The 18,716-nt window shown below is 31.7% G+C and overlaps 1 protein-coding gene across 2 annotated transcripts; it reads right to left on the bottom strand.

Moving 5' to 3' along the window:
* Positions 1–607: 607 nt before the first annotated feature.
* On the bottom strand, positions 608–13,252 carry LOC143044500 (forkhead box protein K2-like). 2 transcript variants are annotated; one of them, XM_076216552.1, is made up of 8 exons: positions 12,845–13,252; positions 11,030–11,239; positions 9,653–10,016; positions 8,281–8,474; positions 7,273–7,484; positions 6,542–6,742; positions 5,859–6,163; positions 608–5,014 (listed from the first exon to the last, which is right to left on the bottom strand). In XM_076216552.1, exons 1-8 carry the CDS (start codon positions 13,204–13,206, stop codon positions 4,874–4,876), a joined length of 1,989 nt encoding a protein of 662 aa, XP_076072667.1. In that variant the 5' UTR covers positions 13,207–13,252; the 3' UTR covers positions 608–4,873. The 2 variants fall into 2 exon arrangements, with proteins under 2 accessions (XP_076072667.1, XP_076072666.1); XM_076216551.1 differs by having other exon boundaries at positions 6,542–6,769.
* Between the last annotated feature and the right edge of the window lie 5,464 nt (positions 13,253–18,716).

An 18,716-nucleotide genomic window follows, 5' to 3' on the forward strand; every position in this document is an offset into this window, starting at 1 on the left:
TAAGCAATGTTAAAATTGCTTTAGGTATATTTAAATTGAACTGACCATTTGCAGGTAAATTAATTAACACTCAAAATAATGTGTTTGAAGTAAAATCATCTACAACCATGAGTCATTTTTTTGGTTGATGAATAAACAAAGAAAGATAACTCCTATTTAAAGACTACCTTAATGGCTTGTGTTATTTTCAATAAAAACTATATCTACTCACAGGTATGGTCATACACTTGCAAATCTATTTCATGTATAAATTGCTTGAAATTCATATATAAAATGTGGAAGGAATGTCCATTTCAATATCTTTGTTCTCTAAAAAGTACCATCTTTTGGTGTGTATTATGCGCAAATTTATACCCTGGTTCATATTTCTTGTTAGAGGGGTGTGTGTTATACATGACTACAAACTTTTTCCTTTTTTCAGGTCAAAACCGCAACAAAGAAATTCAAAGTGAAGTGAAGAGTACAGAATATTTTTGCTAAAACCTAGATTGTTTTTATGTTTTACATGTTATAACCTGGCTTGAAAAAAATAGCTTTTGATATCAGTATGAATGCAATCATGAACCCAAAAATGTACTATTGATGGCACAATAACAAAACAAAAAAGTGTCAGTAAAACAATATTTTTATTGATCAGAGTGGTACAACCCACTGATGGGACATACCATTTTTACTATCCAGTTATTAAATACCAATGATACAAAATATAATTGTTCACCAGTGATGAAAACAACAATATAGATGTTCACCAGTGAAGAGAACAACAATATGGTTGTTCACCAGTGGTGTTGAACAACAACATGGTTGTTCACCATTAATGAATGAAAACAACAATATATTATTTTCCAATGAAGAAAACAACAATATGGTTGTTCCCCAGTGGTGTGAAACAACAATATGATTGTTCTCCTGTGAAGAGAACAACAATATGGTTGTTCACCATTAATGAAAACAACACTTAAATTGTTCACCAATGGTGTTGAACAACAATATGGTTGTTCACCATTAATGAAAACAACACTTAAATTGTTAACCAATGATGTGGAACAACAATATAGTTGTTCATCAGTTGGGAGAACAACAATGTTACATTTCTATTTACAATGTCCACAAAAATGTTAATGAAGACAATACAAAATAATAAATTACAATGAACATTTTCAATCCATAATCATCAGTATTTATTGTTAGCTTGAAAAATTATGGGTAAAAATCATAACATATGCTTTTGTAATGTTTGAGGACAAATAATTTGATCAAACATTTTATGAAATTGGTTGAAATCTGAATTTATGTATGAATGTACAATAAATTGATGTTGATGATTAAATTTCCTAATTTGATTTTTATTTAATTTAAAATGAACTTCCATTTTTTATATCTTATTCTTGAGTAACAATGATTTTTGGAGGTTAAACAACTGTTATAAGTATGAAGAATAATTTTCTTAATTCCGGTAAAATTCTAAGCGGATTATGGAGTTTGCCATAAAATTCAGGGCATCAAGTTAAACTATTGTTTGAAATTGAGAGAGAAATAACTGAGAATTAGCAGTTTAATCTGTAGATTATTAATTCATATTAGAATTTATGTATCAATTGTAATATAGTATTAGTCATCATAACTTGCCAATAAAACATGGCTTTATTTAAACAATTCAAATAAATCTAATAAATATGTTTTAAACAACAAAAAGCTGGGCATTTCACTTATTCCACAAGTGAAGGTTGAATTTTACTAAAAGAAATTCACCATAATTCGACTGACTAAATTCTTCAGTCACAATGAGGCTGCCATAAATATTCAGTCAAACAGAGGCTGCTTTAAACCTGCAGATCACAATGAGGCTTGAATTGTTCCAGAAAAACATACAGTGTATCCAAGAAAGGCAATTTGAATCCCCTAGTGGGTAGGTCAAAATACAACAAAAATGTACATGATATACCAAATTTGTTTAAACGGGTTATAACTCAGTTTGAAAGTGCCTTCCTTGGGTACAATGTATAATTAGTGTAACAGTCCTTAGCATTAATCTTAATTACCCAGAATGCAAATGATTTTGATAAATAAACGGACTGAGCTTTAATGTTTTATCACAACAAAGTAAGATACTATATTTGCATTTTTCAACAAAGAAAAACAATTAATTTTTACATACAAGCATTTAAACAATCATGAGAATCTATCAAAACGTAGATCCATAATTACAATTTAACACAGAAAATTATCAGCACTATTATTAATTCATAAAATCACATCTCCAACAACAAATTCTCTAAAGTTCAACACAAATCATCCTTGTATTTTCTCTACAAAGTTTTATCTTTTTATACCAGTTCATTAATATGATAATCCTAACATATAAAGGATTGTATTCTTTTGAATGATCTAGGATTATGTCCACTCAAATACCTTATTATTTTGCAACTTATCATGTTACAAAAATATCCATATATATCTTTACTTTACATGTAAGCTTTTGTTACATTGCTTCACCAAGGACTACAGTTTATTTTTAGATGCAATATGTCCTTTTGATACTAAAATGTTACTGCCTTTTGATACTCATTTCAGTATAATGATACAATTTGTTATTGTTTGTCTATATCAAATATGCAGACAAAACATCCAGAGTTATGTACCTTTCTTGAACTCTTATAACTTGCATATTCTCAAATCTACAGATCATGTCCAAAAAATATTTTCTATTTTTTTCGTTCCCATCTTTTATGCAAACTATGGTCATATTTTCAATTTTTTTTAATACATTCACTTTATTTTTTTTAAAATTAAATCAAAGTTCTTTAAACCAAACGCCCTACCTTCCTCTAAAACAATAAACAATATCTTTAGAAAATGTGTAAACAACAACAAAAAATATTTGTGCAGACAATAAATTAATTTCTATCATTTTTTTCTACTTCATTCAACAAATTTTATCATCAGTAGATAAACATGTACGTTATGTAAAATATGAGCAAAATGCTGCCTATTTAATAAACTTGTTCCATTTACCGGGTAATGCTTTTAAGAGTGAGTAATTTTTTCAGTTTTTTAATAAAACAAAATAACTTTCTCATTTTTTATTTATTTTTCCAACATGATATGTAAAAGAAACATGATGTTTGCATTATTTTATTCCCTTACATGTAGAAAATCAACATGAAATCATATATCGAAGAAGTAGACCTAAGGGACATAACTCCCTCAAAATCATTTGCAAGATTACAAAATATTAAGTTATTTCTAACAAGAAAACAATCAATGAATAGTGTCAAAAAGGATAAAATGTAAATTTCAGGACTTTATTCTATTCTATTAACATGATATATATCTCAGACTATGGGCTTTTTTCATTAACCTTTTATATTTCTGGAAAGAGGACTTTTTTACAAAATAAAAAAACTACCAATAAAGTTTGTGAAAATTTTGCTGTCAAATTTTTTGTTGGCCAATTATCACACAGGCCATTCATTAGGAGGCGGTAACCGGTACTTTTACCCTCCCATGCTATTGACAAGTACTGCCTAAATGTAGGAATTTTTATATAAGATATTCATGGAATAAATTGAAAAGTAACACCTAGAAACGTGGAAAGTACCAGACAACATGAAAGATAATGAAACCCCTGATCACACCTTTTATTTGTGTGATTAAAACATGTTAACAGTAATGCAATTTGAAGACCAGTTATTTATATTCCAAAACCCTATCTAATTATTCAAATATTGCCCCTGTGACACCCAGAAAACATGTGCTTTATGGGCAGATTTTATTTTTTTAAATAACTACAAAATGTTAATGTTTAAAAACTTAAATTTGTACATGGCAATAATTACTACTTTACAGGATTAAAAATTAAGATGTTTAGAGAGTCTCTTGCTCTATAACAAATTACATTTACAATACAGCTCTAAGGAATTTCCCTTTTTCAACCCATGCCCCCTGAACTTCATATCTTTTAAGTTTTAAGAAATTATCAATACATACTTATAATATATATAAATAAATTATACCTGAAAGTTAAATACAAGAAGAAGAAACATGTCCATTCCATAAGGTGGTCAAGTTAGACTATGCTGTGTCGAATCCAACTGGGGATGGGTTGAAAAAGAAAAAAACTTCTTTAGTTGAAGTGTATATATAGTACTTCATTAAGTTATGTCATAAATTCAGAAATTGACTATAAAATAATACAGAAATAAGTTACTCTGCTTTCCAGGGATAAGTTCTTGTTCTCAGCAATGTTACAAGATATATTGAAAAGCAAAAGACAAAGACAAGTATCTATTTTATCGCTTTATCTACAATTTTTTGAAAAAAGATTTATACTTCAGTTTGACTACAAAGACTATAATTTTTTACAAAGCAAATACAACATACAATAAAAATAATAATAATGCACTGCAAGAAATAAGAAGTTAAGAATAGCTTATTGTTAAGTCATTAAAGCTGAGAACTATTGCAAATCCCAAGAAAGGGGAATAACTCATAATCCATTGTATTTTTTGGGGGTCCATTCAGAAGTGGATAAATGACTTATTCAATCAAGACTGTAACAACCTCCCTCAAAACCATTAAAACACAATTTACAGTGAATTTCTGTATAAAAAAATACTGACAACATAAACTTATGAGAAGTATTGCTATGTATTAATACAAAGTGGATATATATATCCACACACAGTCAATTTCAATCGTCTTTAACAATCAGGTCGTGAATAACAAACAATCAAGTCATTATCTCTTAATAACCAATCAAAAACAGCCTTTCACGTGTTTGGTCACCCACCCAAGCTAAAATGTGTAAAAATATCTCTCCAATAACAACTAACAGACAAAAGAGTAAAAATTTCTGTAAAAATAAATTGTTTTATTCTGCCTTTGGCTCTTCTTCTTTTCCAACTTGTTCCTCAAGTTTGATCTGTTTGTTTTCAATAGCACTATCACCATCTCCTGCCGGACGTTTTGACGTAACAGGAAGTGTCAAGGGAACACCACCTACAGTTGTCACCTGTAACGGGAATTAATATTTTATTTTAAAAAATTTACGAGAATAAAATTATTTATACAATAAAGTTTCGAAAACTCTCAAATTAATGCAATGAAAATATAACATTGATTCTTTGATTATTATAAACCAATCATAAAGATTTATGGCTTTATATTTTCAGTAGGCATTTGGTTGTTACAAACTTTTTTATGGTATGAAAACTGATAACTAGTTTAAAGCATGTATATCTATCATAGTAAAAATATAAATTTACTTGATTAGTTATTTACCCTTTTGGAAATAGGGATGTATTGATAATTTTTTGTCAAGTTCCTTTTTTCCAAATCAATTCTTTCTCTCTTTTCAAAATATTGCACACAATATATTTTTTTTTTTATTTCTGATAAATTGACACAAACACTTTTATTAAATGAACTACGATATTTATCGGTCAACATTTTTAGCTGATTACATCAGCATCCCAAAAACAAGCCTGATGGTATACAGAACATAGTGACACAATCAGGTATATGACGTCTTATTTATGCATTGTCTATTGTTTGTTAGGTCATCCTGAATTTTCTACTATAGAAATGTCTGTGCCAAGTCAGGATTATGAAAGTTGTTATCCATTTGTTTGATGTGTTTGAGCTTTTAATTTTGCCATTTGAATACAAATTTTACGTTTTGAATTTTCCTCAAAGTTTCGATGTTTCTGTTGTTTTTTTTTAACTTTTTGTTAGTGTTGTCATATGATAAATACACAAATAAATAAAATTACAAAAAAATAACATTATCAAAATTTGTGATAATAAATTCATTCAAATTCAGATGTTTAGCACTAGTTTCATATTAACAGTCTTACCAAAAACTGAGTCTGTGATTGTTGCCCATCAGAGTGCCGCGAAGCTGCCCCTGCGGCATTAACATACTGTAAGCCTCCTTGCTGAGATAACAAGGTCAAGCCCTGTGACCCTGCCAATGTACTACTAATAGACTGTTGCAGGATAGCCGTCGGTTGACTCGACTGACTCGAGTTGGTCGGCAACACAGTAAATGGCTGGCCAGTTGCTGACATTCCGCCTTGTTGGGCTAAACTTGTTATTAAATTTCTTACTAATGTAACAGGCTTAACAGTCTGACCACCAACTGTAACTCCTTGAAACTTATCTGAAAAGTAATAACAATTTATATTCCATATTTCTAACAAACTGATATATATGGTAGCCATGGTAGCATAACTTCCGAATAACACCCAGGATCATATGCAAGGACTATTACAATAACCAATAGACTTTTAATAAACTGACAGGATGGCCGTCGGTTGACTCTAAACAAATTCAAATCGTGTTCAAATTAAATATCAAATAGTCTCACAAAAGTCTGAGTTCATATTTAATTGGAATTGAGTGGGTTGCATATGGTATGCCAGTGAAAGTTAAAAAAAATTCAAGCAAGCTTGTTTGTTGACAAAAGTCATACTTGATTTATAAATACAAACAAGAACCTTTTGTTCGAAAAAGACAAACTGACTTAGTGAATACTTACCAAATGATAGAGCTGACAAACTGTTTTCTTTTTTAATTTCTGTATGGGCCCCATTAGTTAAAGATGAATTAGAAACTGTATGGGATGGTCCATTCAACACCATCTGGGCAGCATTTGTTACCATGATTTTGGGCTTAGTGATGACTGTGGGAAGTTGATGAAGAGCCGATACTGTCGACACCGATGGCTGCATTGATGTAACTGAAATAGGGGACATAACTCTTGATGCTGAAAGATACAACAAGTTGCTCAATCAATAGTTCATTTTAAAATTACTGATCTTAGTTCAGTTTTAGAAAATTTTGTCTTGCAAGCAAGTGACTGGTATGGAAGACTTTATTAATCAAGTGGAATAAAAATGATCACAAAAAATTCAATGAAAAAAAAAATATGTGATTTTGCAATGAAAATTCATTGAAATAAAAAACTGCTCATATTTATCACACTAATTGTGAAATGGAAAATAGTTGATAATAAGAAAATGGACAGTTTATAGATTCAAGTCATTTTGTAAAACCTTATTTATCAGATGGAAATTTTTCTTGAAACAAATGAAAATGAAGTTCAAAGGCAAGCAAAAATTTGATATTAAAATGAATCCTAGTTTGGATGATTTCTTGAAATAGATCATAGTACTGAAAAACTTATCAATCAAAGCTTTGTTAAAGAATTACATGTAGCAGATCAATCAGGTAAATGCAGATAGACAGTTATTGGGCGTGACTATTTACCTGCAGGAGATCCAGGCGCTGACTGACTTATTCTACAAAACTCTGCAATAGAACTTGCAGGTATAATCTGTGGATGTTGATGATGGATGTAGTTTTGGGTTGGGGCTGGAGGCATGCTTTCCTCAGAATGTTCCGGGATAGGACTTCCTTCCCGTGACATACTGTCAGGTGTAAATGAACCTCCCATCTGACTAGGAGATGTAGGTGCAGATCTGAAAATATAATAAATTACATTTGTTTTTATCAAAGACTGTGCATTCATTTTTTGTGACTACCAACTTAAATTGATTGAAGATTTTTATTTATGTACAAGGATCTTTGTTTTTGTGGTTTAGCAATATTTAGTACACAAGTTTATAGACAATATTTACATCATTGAACATTTAAATTCATTTTTTTACCTAAACCAACAAAAGTTATCCCACAAATATCCACAGTACAATCAGTCTGAACTTTTAAGGAATTTAGTCACTCTAAGTGTTATTGTTGAGAAACACACATTTTAACATGACATTGTGTGGCTGTTTTAGAGAACTTCTATTGTAACTTTGTTCTGCTTGCAGTTGTTACTCTGTTTCAGTTACACTACTATGGTGCTGTGACCATATGTTTCTCAGTAGATATATGACATTTTCTGTGTTTCTAAACAGATATATTACTTTGACTGTTCCCTTAATATTTTGGTGAGCCACTTTCCAACACTGTCAAAATTCTACATACACAGCCAACTGAAGTTATTACATTATAATATTCAGAAATGGATTTGAATATGTGTCTTTGTCCTCTTTTTCTTTACAAAAAATATTTTTGCTGATTTTGTTCCGGTTTAATTTTTTCAACTTACCTAATTTTCACCACTTTCCAACACTACTCAAAATTCTACATACACAGCTAACTGAAGTAATTACATTATAATATTCAGAAATGGATTTGAATATGTGTCGTTGTTCTCTGTCTTTACAAAAAGTCCTTTTGCTAATTTTGTTCCTGTTCAATTTTTCAACTTACCTAGTGGAAAGGCCCCCAAATGGTGCTCTAAAACATGGCACACCTCTCTGGCGACGTCTTCTGAATGCTTGTGCTGTTAATTTGGCCTCAGAGGCAGGATCTATTCTCCAGAATGATCCTTTACCAGGTTCATCTTGTGATCGAGGTACTTTGACAAAATAACGATTCAATGATAAATTATGTCGTATTGAATTCTGAAAGTAAAGGAAATAGATTTTTTATTTGATGTTTTTTTATAACTTAAAGGAAGAAGCTTGACATATTCATGTTCACATCAAACCAAACAGGAAGTGTAAATATTTATAAATATACCGGTACAACATTTTTTCTTTCTAAATTTTCTTTCTATTTATAGCACACCACCTAAAACTATTTTTTTACATTTTGAGCTTTAAATTTAAAGTATTTACACATGTTTAAAAATATAGACTTTGAATATATAGAACAAAGGAAAGGCTTATTTAACGTTTAGAACTGTGACAGCCTTTTACACTGAACTACAGTAGTACACATTTTTGTTTAAGGGGTCTGCTGAAGCCGTCTCTTTGAACAGGATTTTCTCGCTGTGTTGAAAACCCTTTGGTGGCTGTTTTCTGCTCTTTGGTGTACATGTGGTTGTTGTCTGTTTGACACATTTATCATTTCCTTCCTCAATTTTGTTAAAAAGGTAAAAAAAAAATATGTTGCCATTACATTTGTAGTTGAATCTGTGTTTCTTTGACAGTAAAACTATAGATAGAGTAACAAGAGTTACTTGATTTTGTGCACCCTTAAAAATAATTCAGTAAATTTATAAAGTACACCTGTGAATATTTTCAAGGTATTGGCATATGTTTTTTTTTAATACAAAAACAATGCAACTTAATATTCAAATTCAGACATTTTTTGTAGTCCCTTTACCTGATATTTTTCTTTTCAATGCAGGTCCAACCCTGTGGAGTTAACATATTGTATTTTTTTTAAACTTTCTTCAGCTGGAAAACTAATTATCATAAACTTTTCTGAACCTATATATACACTGCATTACCCAAGAAATATGTAAAAAATACTGCCAAACAAGTAGTAATGAATCCCTAGATTTCAACATACTGTGGATTCATTAATATTCATTGGATACCAATTTTTGCGAATTTTGTGGATACAGGGGAACCACTAATTTAATGTAAAACAAAATACAGATTTTCTAAAGGAATTTATGCAGAATTTACCAAAACACAAATTTAAATATCCATGAATATGCAAGCTTATACAATCCAGGAAAATAAATGAATCTACAGTACTGTTATCCAATAGATTTGGCACCTTTGCTATGGCAAATTCAGTGTGTCAGACAGTGTGCTAATTAGGGTGACTCAAATTTGCTAATACCTACCTGCCAACCTTTGTCAGCTGTTCTGTAATAAGGATAATTTTTTGTTATGTAAGCATAGATGCCACTCAGTGTCAATTGTTTATCAGGCGCTGATGATATAGCTTGAACTATTAATTGTGCGTAAGAATAAGGAGGCTTTGAATCATCTTTGGGACTTCCCCCAGCTCCGTTAGATGTTTCACTATTTTGTAACATAGGGGTATTGTCTTTTTCCTCGTGTTTAATGCTATTATTGTTAGTAAGACTGTTAGCACTACTGTTTGAAGTTACAGCGGCATTCAGGGCAGCTATCTGTGCCTCAGATATGAAGTTAGGACGGTATGATGTGCCTCCTCTTGGAGATGTTGGACAAGAATTTGCTGCACTGAAAAACAAAAAACAGAACAGTTTAATCAGAAATACATTGCTTTATATAGAGATGGACATTAATTCTTTTAAACAACTTGCCTTTTGGCAGTGATTCTGATACCTTACTTGTCAGAAAGAGAAAATCACTTGTTCAAATTGTGTACTTGCCTCAGAATTTTTAACTGCCATGTATCGACATATAATAATGTAGTGTTTTATCTTAAGCAATACGCATGCCCTTTTTACAGAAGCCATGCCCTTTTCTTACAGAAAATTTGACGCAATGTGCCCTTTGGCCTTATCTGCATTGATATCGGTTTGCTGAATTTAATTTTTTTTTGCTGATAGAAAGGCAACAAGCATTGATTGGTTTAACTTGGTTGCACGTTATTTCATGAAGACCCAAACATGAAGCTATGGTTAAAATCAGACTTGGGGTCAATTACATTGGAATGTAATTAATTAAATTACACATTACATTGCAAAAATGGTCAATTACACTAATTACACATTACACAGTTTTTGAAATGTAATTAATTAAATTACAATTACTTTACTAAAGTAATTAATTAAATTACACATTACATTTCATCATAATATTTGTTAACCAATATTATACATATGTATGTATAATGTTTGTGTAAAATATTCATGTATTTACCTTAAAATCATAGCATAATATATATTTGTGTAATTTTCATTGTTTAATGTTTGTTGACTAATTGCCATGACTGATTTGTTTAATTAATTCTTTAGTTTTTCAATTATGAATTAATAAAAACCATCTGATATCTTCCAGGATTCATTTATTCTCATATTAATTTTCTTTTATGGAGTGGGTTGGGGCATTTTTTTTGGGGGGATACATGTGTACTTGTCATCTTTGTCTTTGAATAATTAGTGTAGTTCCAACAACTGCTTGATGTTTAAAATGGCTGAAAAATATCATGAATTTGTAACTGTCTTATGTTTAATTTGTATTTTTACATTATTGGTTGCTTATCTTTGTGTTAAAATTACTGCACAAACCTGATGGTCCCTGTTGGAGATGGACAAGGACTTTCAAACCGTGGCGGCTGAACAGGTTCTGGGATGTTGATCTTTAATGGAGGTAATGGTGCCTTCTTCTTTGGTGGGGTTTCCAGCTGTGGAGGGGGTGGGGCTGTTGTTGGGGGATTGTCTTCTACTAAAGACTGGAACACAATCTTAATATTTGTACTAGGAAATCTTAGGACACATCTACAAATATAAAACAGAAAAGCGTAATAAATAAGTAAATGGTACAGTATGATAGTGTATTTGTTTACTGCTCTAAAGGCACCATAATTCAGGAAATTTTAAGCTTTGAATTGTAAGTACTGACAAAACAAAATTCCATTTTATCCAGGGGTCACACTAGGCATCATCAATATTTGCTGATTGGAACTGCTGTTTTGTAGTTTATGTTGTAATACATTTCATGAATTAAAATTTAATTTGTATATAGGCAGAAATATTTATTTTGTATACATGTATATAAATCATGTAAATGATGTTCCGTACTATAAATCTAGTAATTATTTAAGAATTGAATGCTTCTTTTTGTAAATTTATTCGGGTGTAAAAGCGTTGACCGAAGTACATTTTGTATGATGCGCGGAAGCGCTTCATTCTAAAAATGTATGCACGGTCAACGCTTTTACAACCCTATAAAGTTACAAAAAGAAGCATTCAATACTTATAATTACATTTTTTTAGCTATGATCATGAAAACACTAATTTTATATATTTTATTATTTAATTCACCTGTGCACTTTATTGTTGGAGCACGTGTTATCATGAGTGAAAAGTTGTATTGAGCAATGCAACTGCTTACCGGGAATAACACGTGATGTGCAGTTAGCCAATCAGAATAAAGTATTATAATGAAACATACATTTATGTTATTATTAACAATTGATTTCTTTCTTGCAATGCAGATGAGAAAATATTGTCATTTCATAATACAGAAATAATGAAATAAAACTATAAATAAGTGGTATTTAACAATAAAATATGTCTGTTTAGATACTTCTTTTCTTTGAAATACTTTCCAAAATCCAAATTAAATAAATTGTGAGCTCATCTTATTATAAATATAATCTATTTCCATGTATATACTCATGTATTTAATGAATATGAATGTTTATAGTAGGACTGAAATTTGTTGAAGAATGCATTCATTAAAAATTTCTTGAAGTAGGACTGAAATTTGTTGAAGAATGCATTCATTAAAAATTTCTTGAAGTAGGACTGAAATTTGTTGAAGAATGCATTCATTAAAAATTTCTTGAAGTAATTGAAATGAAAGCTGTACTTAAAATACCTCTTTAGTATACCAATGTTTACTTCACAAAAAAAAGGACATGTCCTCACACCTATGGCAATAAGTCATGCTTGATAGCTTTCAAGATTTGTTTACAAACAAAACACCCTTTTTCGCCAAATTTAAAACAAAAACAGATTTGAACAAAACATTCAAATTTTAGAAATGATGTTTCTATAATATAGTATGAGAGTCAAAATGTCCCTTTTTATTCTTCATTTCAAATGCAAAAGATAAAACGATTAGGTTCAGGTTAAAACGTAAACAAACATGCAGCCATTTTGTTTACATAGCGGCCATTATTTGACGAGCACATGGTTACCCTTTATTTACAAAATAAAGACTAAAGACGTGTTTTGATATTTTAAATTTGTGAATTTTGATAGCTTGGAAGCCGATTCGTCGATAGAAAACGGTGTCGTCGTGTATTTTCAAGTAATTGTTTGTAAACAATGCCGACAAGTTCGAGGGGCCAACTTATGGGGGAAATGCGTGCTTACGTCCTTGGAAGCTGTAAAGGCGGTGCGCCTTTTCTCTGAAAGATGCCGTCAATGAATATGCCATTCTTCCCACCACATTTCATGAAGAAGTTAGGTTGATCGTAGAAAATTTCAAGATGAACACGAGATATAAAACTAGAATGTCCCATGTTTACGTCGACATCACCCTTGCTACTATTTCTCCCTATTGTGATCCGATTTTTTCGCATAGAATATTCGAAGTCTCTTCCTTCTAATCTGGCAATAGACTGGTTCTGTGGATCCGGCTGCCATTGTATGCCTTTGGGACTTGCTGGTGCAGACTTCATTAGAGATAACAATGCCCATGCATCGTTATCTGACGATTGTGGGACAGCAGACATCACGAGGCGATAGCACAAAAAAATGGCAGCAAATCAAGGGAAAACAACATACCCTATTCCAAGTGTTTACATCACACTATCCCGACATGCTTTGCGGTTTACCCTAAACTTTAAAACGCGGTAAATTTAAAATTATTGTTGTTGTTTTAAAACGCAAAAACAATTATTCTAATGATTTTTTGCAAGTAATACATACGAAAATCAATCAATCATAATTGGTTTTTTTTTCATTTGGTTGCTCTATGCTTAAAATCAGCAATCATTTAATTACTCTTATTTTTTTCTGAACTTGAGTGGATTTTTAACATTTTAAAGACCCTTCTCTGATTTGAAACCATTATTATGGTACATTGTATACTGTTGTCCGTCTGTTATCAACATGTCGGACATTAACTAAAAAAACTCTTTAACCATTTGCATTAAACTTTGGGAAATTGTTTATATCTATTGACGTGAGCTCCCTTTTTTTTTTTTTTTTTTTTTTTTTTTTTATAAATTTTAGATTTTAAGTTTCTGGGTAATGGGTTTTTATTCAATAAAATTGGGTTTTTTTTCCCAATTTTCTGATAATATCTCAAAAATGCTTTCACAAAGCAAGGAATTTTGGTGAATTGTTTATATCTATTAACATAAGGTAACTTTCAATTTTTATAAATTTTAGATTTTACGTTTCCGAGACGAGTGAACGGGTTTTATTAATTAAAAAGTGGTGATTTTCCAGTTTTCAGACATTAACACAAAAATGTTTTCAGCAGTTCTCATGAAACGTTGGTGTATTGTTTATATATATTGACTGAAGCTCCCTTTGTTGCTAATCAAAAAGTGACCTAAAAGAACGGTTTGAATATTCTGACTTTTTCTAAATTACCATTTAATGAGGTGTGTGAATTTTTTTTAATAAAACTATGAGGCAAAGTGGTATATAGGGTAGAAAAATCAAAAGCACCAATTATAAGCATGCAATTTACCAAGTACTTTTTGACACTCTAAAAGCAATTTATTCCACTATTTTCAAAGGCCTTATTTGAACAATTTTTTATCAGCTGAGGTTTTTGATTGTACCAAGTGTACTAGTAAGTAGAATACATAGTTTAGTAGGGAAACTGGCTTGAAACGAAATAAATCTTTGTTTGTAATGAGTTATGTGCAGCTTCGGACCCAAGTACATGGTTGGAACTTTCATTGTACAATGCATTTGGTTCTGCTTTGAAAAGAATCACAGAGCTGAGTCTATGTACCATATTATATAAAAGGTTAAGTGGTTGTTAGGACCTACAATGTAGTCTAAGTTGAGATCCTTGTCAGATATTCCTGGCCATATGTTGTCCTTTTTGTCATATTAAGAATTGTTTTAATTTAATATGTTCGTACGGAAAACAAGGAACATTATTCTCATACAAAAAATTAAGATAATTCTAAATACACATTCATAAAAAAAATGGAATTTATTACAAAGGATAATCATATGATATACTTGGATTGTCCTGGATCACACTTCTGTGATGGGTAGAGTGGGGCGCTCATATTCGCCGGGGACACAATTTCGCCGTTTTATGATTTTGAGGTGCAAAAACTTCAAAAGATGGGTGAAATGGAAAAAACATGCCGGTAAATTATATTATTTTAACAAATATGATTATTTTTTAAACTTAGACAAAATTTCGGCACTTACCGCAAAAGACCGAAAGACATGCAGACAACGATTTTCGGCCAATTTCCTGAATGAAAAAAATTATTTCAAAGAAGTATTTCTAAGTAATTCTTTGACTGATTGCCCTAAATTTCAGGTCTTTACACCTTTGAAATGTCTGCTATTTATCTATAATGAAATTGGTTTGATGAATATTGTTTAAAGTTGCAATTACTTGGTTTTAAATAGATGTGTAAAAACGGCGAATATGTGTCCCCCTTTGACAAAACATCAGGAAATTTCAAACACCACCTGATCGGTTGTGAAACCACGACATTGTCATGGGTACTCTGCGATGCACAATGCCAACAAAAATAAGACAAAAAAGGACCTCCTGCCAATACTCGAAAGGAAACTATAATCAGATGAGAGATGCCTCAATGGACTTCAACAGAGACAGATACTTCAATGGCCATCAAAACAACAGGAATGTGGAAGAAAACTGGAACATGATAAAAGAATTCATTCTAGGAACCACCACAACAAACGTACCAACTAAAATATTAAAAGGAAAACAGTCAATACCATGGATAAATAATAATATCAAGACCATGATAAAACGAAAGAACAGAACACATGCCAACTATAAAAGAAACAACGGCATGAGAATAAAACTAAAATGGCAAGAATAAAGACGCAAAATTACTGACAAAAAAATGAATCAGCCCACAACAACTATATGTTTACAACTTAATAGGCGATATAAAACAAGACTCTAAACCCTTTTGGAAATATATTAACAACCCTGCCTCCCCTGAATTTTCTACTCCATTTTTTTTGGAAGTAATAAAATGAAATATTGACAATTTGTACACGAAGAACTTGAATTTATGTTATAAACAACACAAGTTTACAGTTTTAACAGTGTTATCATAATACGTGATATCTGTCATTTTCCGGATTTTTTTTTATCGAAAGTGGACCGTTTCAGTATTTTTTTTTTCGTGTGGCTACGATAACACATATGATTGAAACTTTGCTTTCGACAATTTTAAATAAAACTTAACTATTCACATTTATTTAGGGGCTCAATTAAGCAGAGAAAGTTCCCTTATATATATTTATAATGTATTGTGAATCTTTTATGATAGTGGAAATTCATTACCGACTGAATCAGCTTTTGGGTCAATTTTTTAACATCCTCCGATCGTACGAGAACATTATGGTCAATGCCTTAGTAGTTTTACAAAACACTCCCAATTGTTGTAGCAGGGACTTTCTATACTAAGTATATACAGTACAGAAAGTCCCTGGTTGTAGTTATATACATGTCTGTTCAGCTTTCAACAATATTGAAATTCAAGGTCCTCGATAAAAAAAATATCTTACGTTCTATGAACTTGCTTTGCATGTATTTTTAAGTTACCATTTTGATTTCTAACAAAAATGTCTTTAAAAACAGATAATAATTGTTTGCATAAAAATTTCTTCCAGGATCCAGCAATACTTATATGTTTCTTAAAGTAAGGAAATCGAAGGAAAACGGGTGAGTTTAAAAATCCGCGGTCACAATGTATTTAATGTTGACAATTATAGGTTAAAGTACGGTCTTCAAGACGGAGCATTGGCTAACCCCGAACAACAATCTCAGCTTGTTTTTGCATAAAAAGTGCTTCTAGGCTCAAGCAATACTGGTGTTTCTTAAAGTAAGGAAAACGTGTCATTTTAAGCCATTTTACTGAGAGAAAAAAATCTTTTAGGGGCGGCCCCCAAACCCCTGCCTCCCCTGACTTCGAACCCTAGTTACGGCCCTGATCTAGTAGTAAACATCACCAATGATCTACACTGAGGAAAGCACATAGAGGAGATATGCAATAAATCTTATAGGACATTAGGTTTACTAAAAAGAAATCTATCCGCATGTCCACTTGAAGTTAAACCTACAGGCCTATAAAGGACTCATACGACCTGTCCTATAGAATACGCAAGAACTGCCTGGGACCCACATCTTCTACATCTCCAAGACCAACTTGAAAATGTATAGAAAAGAGCGGCTAGGTTTATATTATCAAACTACAACTACGAACCAGGAAGTAAGACAACAATTTTAGATCAACTACAATTACCATCTCTAAAAGACCGCCGAACACAAAACAGACTGATCCTTTTCTGTAAAAGTATACACGGCCAAGCAAAATTACCATCGGACCAACTTAAAAAAAAAACATCCCGGACAACCAAGAACATGCACAGCCAACATTTCCTCAGACTCAACTCAAACGAAAACAGACACTTTGAAATACAGTTTGATTCCAAATACTATAAAAGACTGGAACCTACTACCACCAGATATCTTCATCAAAATTCAGACAGCAGAAGAACCAGCTAAAACCTTCCGAGTGAAATTGTAAGGGGGCCCAACTTAAGTAAATTACTTGACGCACGCGCGGTGTATTAATATCCTTGGATGTATCACCGTAAACCTATCAAGATCAAGATCAAGATTACAGTAGTAACTACTTAGACCATTCGGCCATCAATTTCAGTGAATGATATATTAAAATGGGTACATCTTTTAGAAGCGAAATTGGCGCACTCCTACAAAACTTCAAAATATCGAAGTAACCACAGTTGTACATGTCAGTATGACAATTATAGATTCTTAATTCTCTTCTCGTCAGTTCTACTGCTTTTTACAAACTTGTTATCGCCAGACCACAACGACCATGGGGATCAACAGATCGAAAGAATTTAAATATGAATGGCAAATGTATAGTTACCAATCATTTGTTTTAAGAAGGTACACGACATGCATTGTAAAACAACAACTGTGATTCAAACAAAAAGTGCTAAAGCTCAAATTGAGTACACCATCAACATACTAGGTTTTTTTTTTCATGGATTGGCATCATAATTGTTGCGTTTGATGAACGTATTTTTTCAGTCTTTTTTGGGGGACCACTACACACCTTCGTCTCGACTTGGTTTTTTTTCCATATTAGACAGACTTCACACTTGAAATGTGCTTTAGCTAGCTATAAAACCAGGTGTAATCTACTATTTGCTACATAAGAAAATGCCAGTACCAAGTCAGGAATATGAAAATTGTTCCATATATCGTTTGATGTGTTTGAGCTTTTGATTTTGACATTGGATAAGGGACTTTCTGTTTAGAATTTTCCTCTGAGTTTATTATTTATGTGATTTAACTTTTTACCACTTCAGAGCACCCGATTTCTTCCTCCCACGCTTTGGTTGCTTTAGTGTTACTATATATTTAGATTTCTGCTAAGTGTTTTGAAATTATGTTGGTTTGTTCTTGTCATGATGTTGTCGGTATTTCTTCAATTGATAGTCTAGATTGGACTATTGGATATAAAAAAGAAGATGTGGTATGATTGTCAATGAGACAACTCTTCACAACAGACCAAATGACACAGAAATTAACAACTACTAGTATAGGTCACAATACGGCCTTCAAGAATGAGCAAATCCCATACCGCTATAAAAGGCCACGAAATGACAAATGTAAAACAATTCAAATGAGAAAACTAACTGTCTAAGTTATGTACATACAAGAATGTGTCCCCAGTTCACGGATGCCCCATCTGCACTATCATTTTCTATGTTAAGTTCAATGGACAGGAATGGGAGGAAATCTCTAATTTAGTATTAAAATTAGAAAGATCGTATCATAGGGAACATGTGTACTAAGTTTCAAGTTGATTAAACATCAACTTCTTCAAAAACTACCTCGACCAAAAACTTTAACATGAAGCGGGACAGACGGACGGAAAGACGAACGAACGAACGGACGCACGCACAGACCAGAAAACATAATGCCCATAAATGGGGCATAAAATGAACGCAAAAACAAACA

This window comes from Mytilus galloprovincialis, chromosome 9 (assembly GCF_965363235.1).
Source record: "Mytilus galloprovincialis chromosome 9, xbMytGall1.hap1.1, whole genome shotgun sequence".
In the NCBI taxonomy this organism is placed as follows: domain Eukaryota; kingdom Metazoa; phylum Mollusca; class Bivalvia; order Mytilida; family Mytilidae; genus Mytilus; species Mytilus galloprovincialis.

Excerpts from the sequence above, each read along its gene's own strand:
- LOC143044500 (XM_076216551.1), bottom strand. The coding sequence starts at position 13,206 with ATGTCTGCTGTCCCACAATCGTCAGATAACGATGCATGGGCATTGTTA. Across the intron at positions 6,770-7,272 it reads AGCGCCTGGATCTCCTGCAG|CATCAAGAGTTATGTCCCCT; the intron begins GTAAATAGTCAC and ends TGTATCTTTCAG. Across the intron at positions 6,164-6,541 it reads TTTGTCAGCTCTATCATTTG|ATAAGTTTCAAGGAGTTACA; the intron begins GTAAGTATTCAC and ends ATTACTTTTCAG.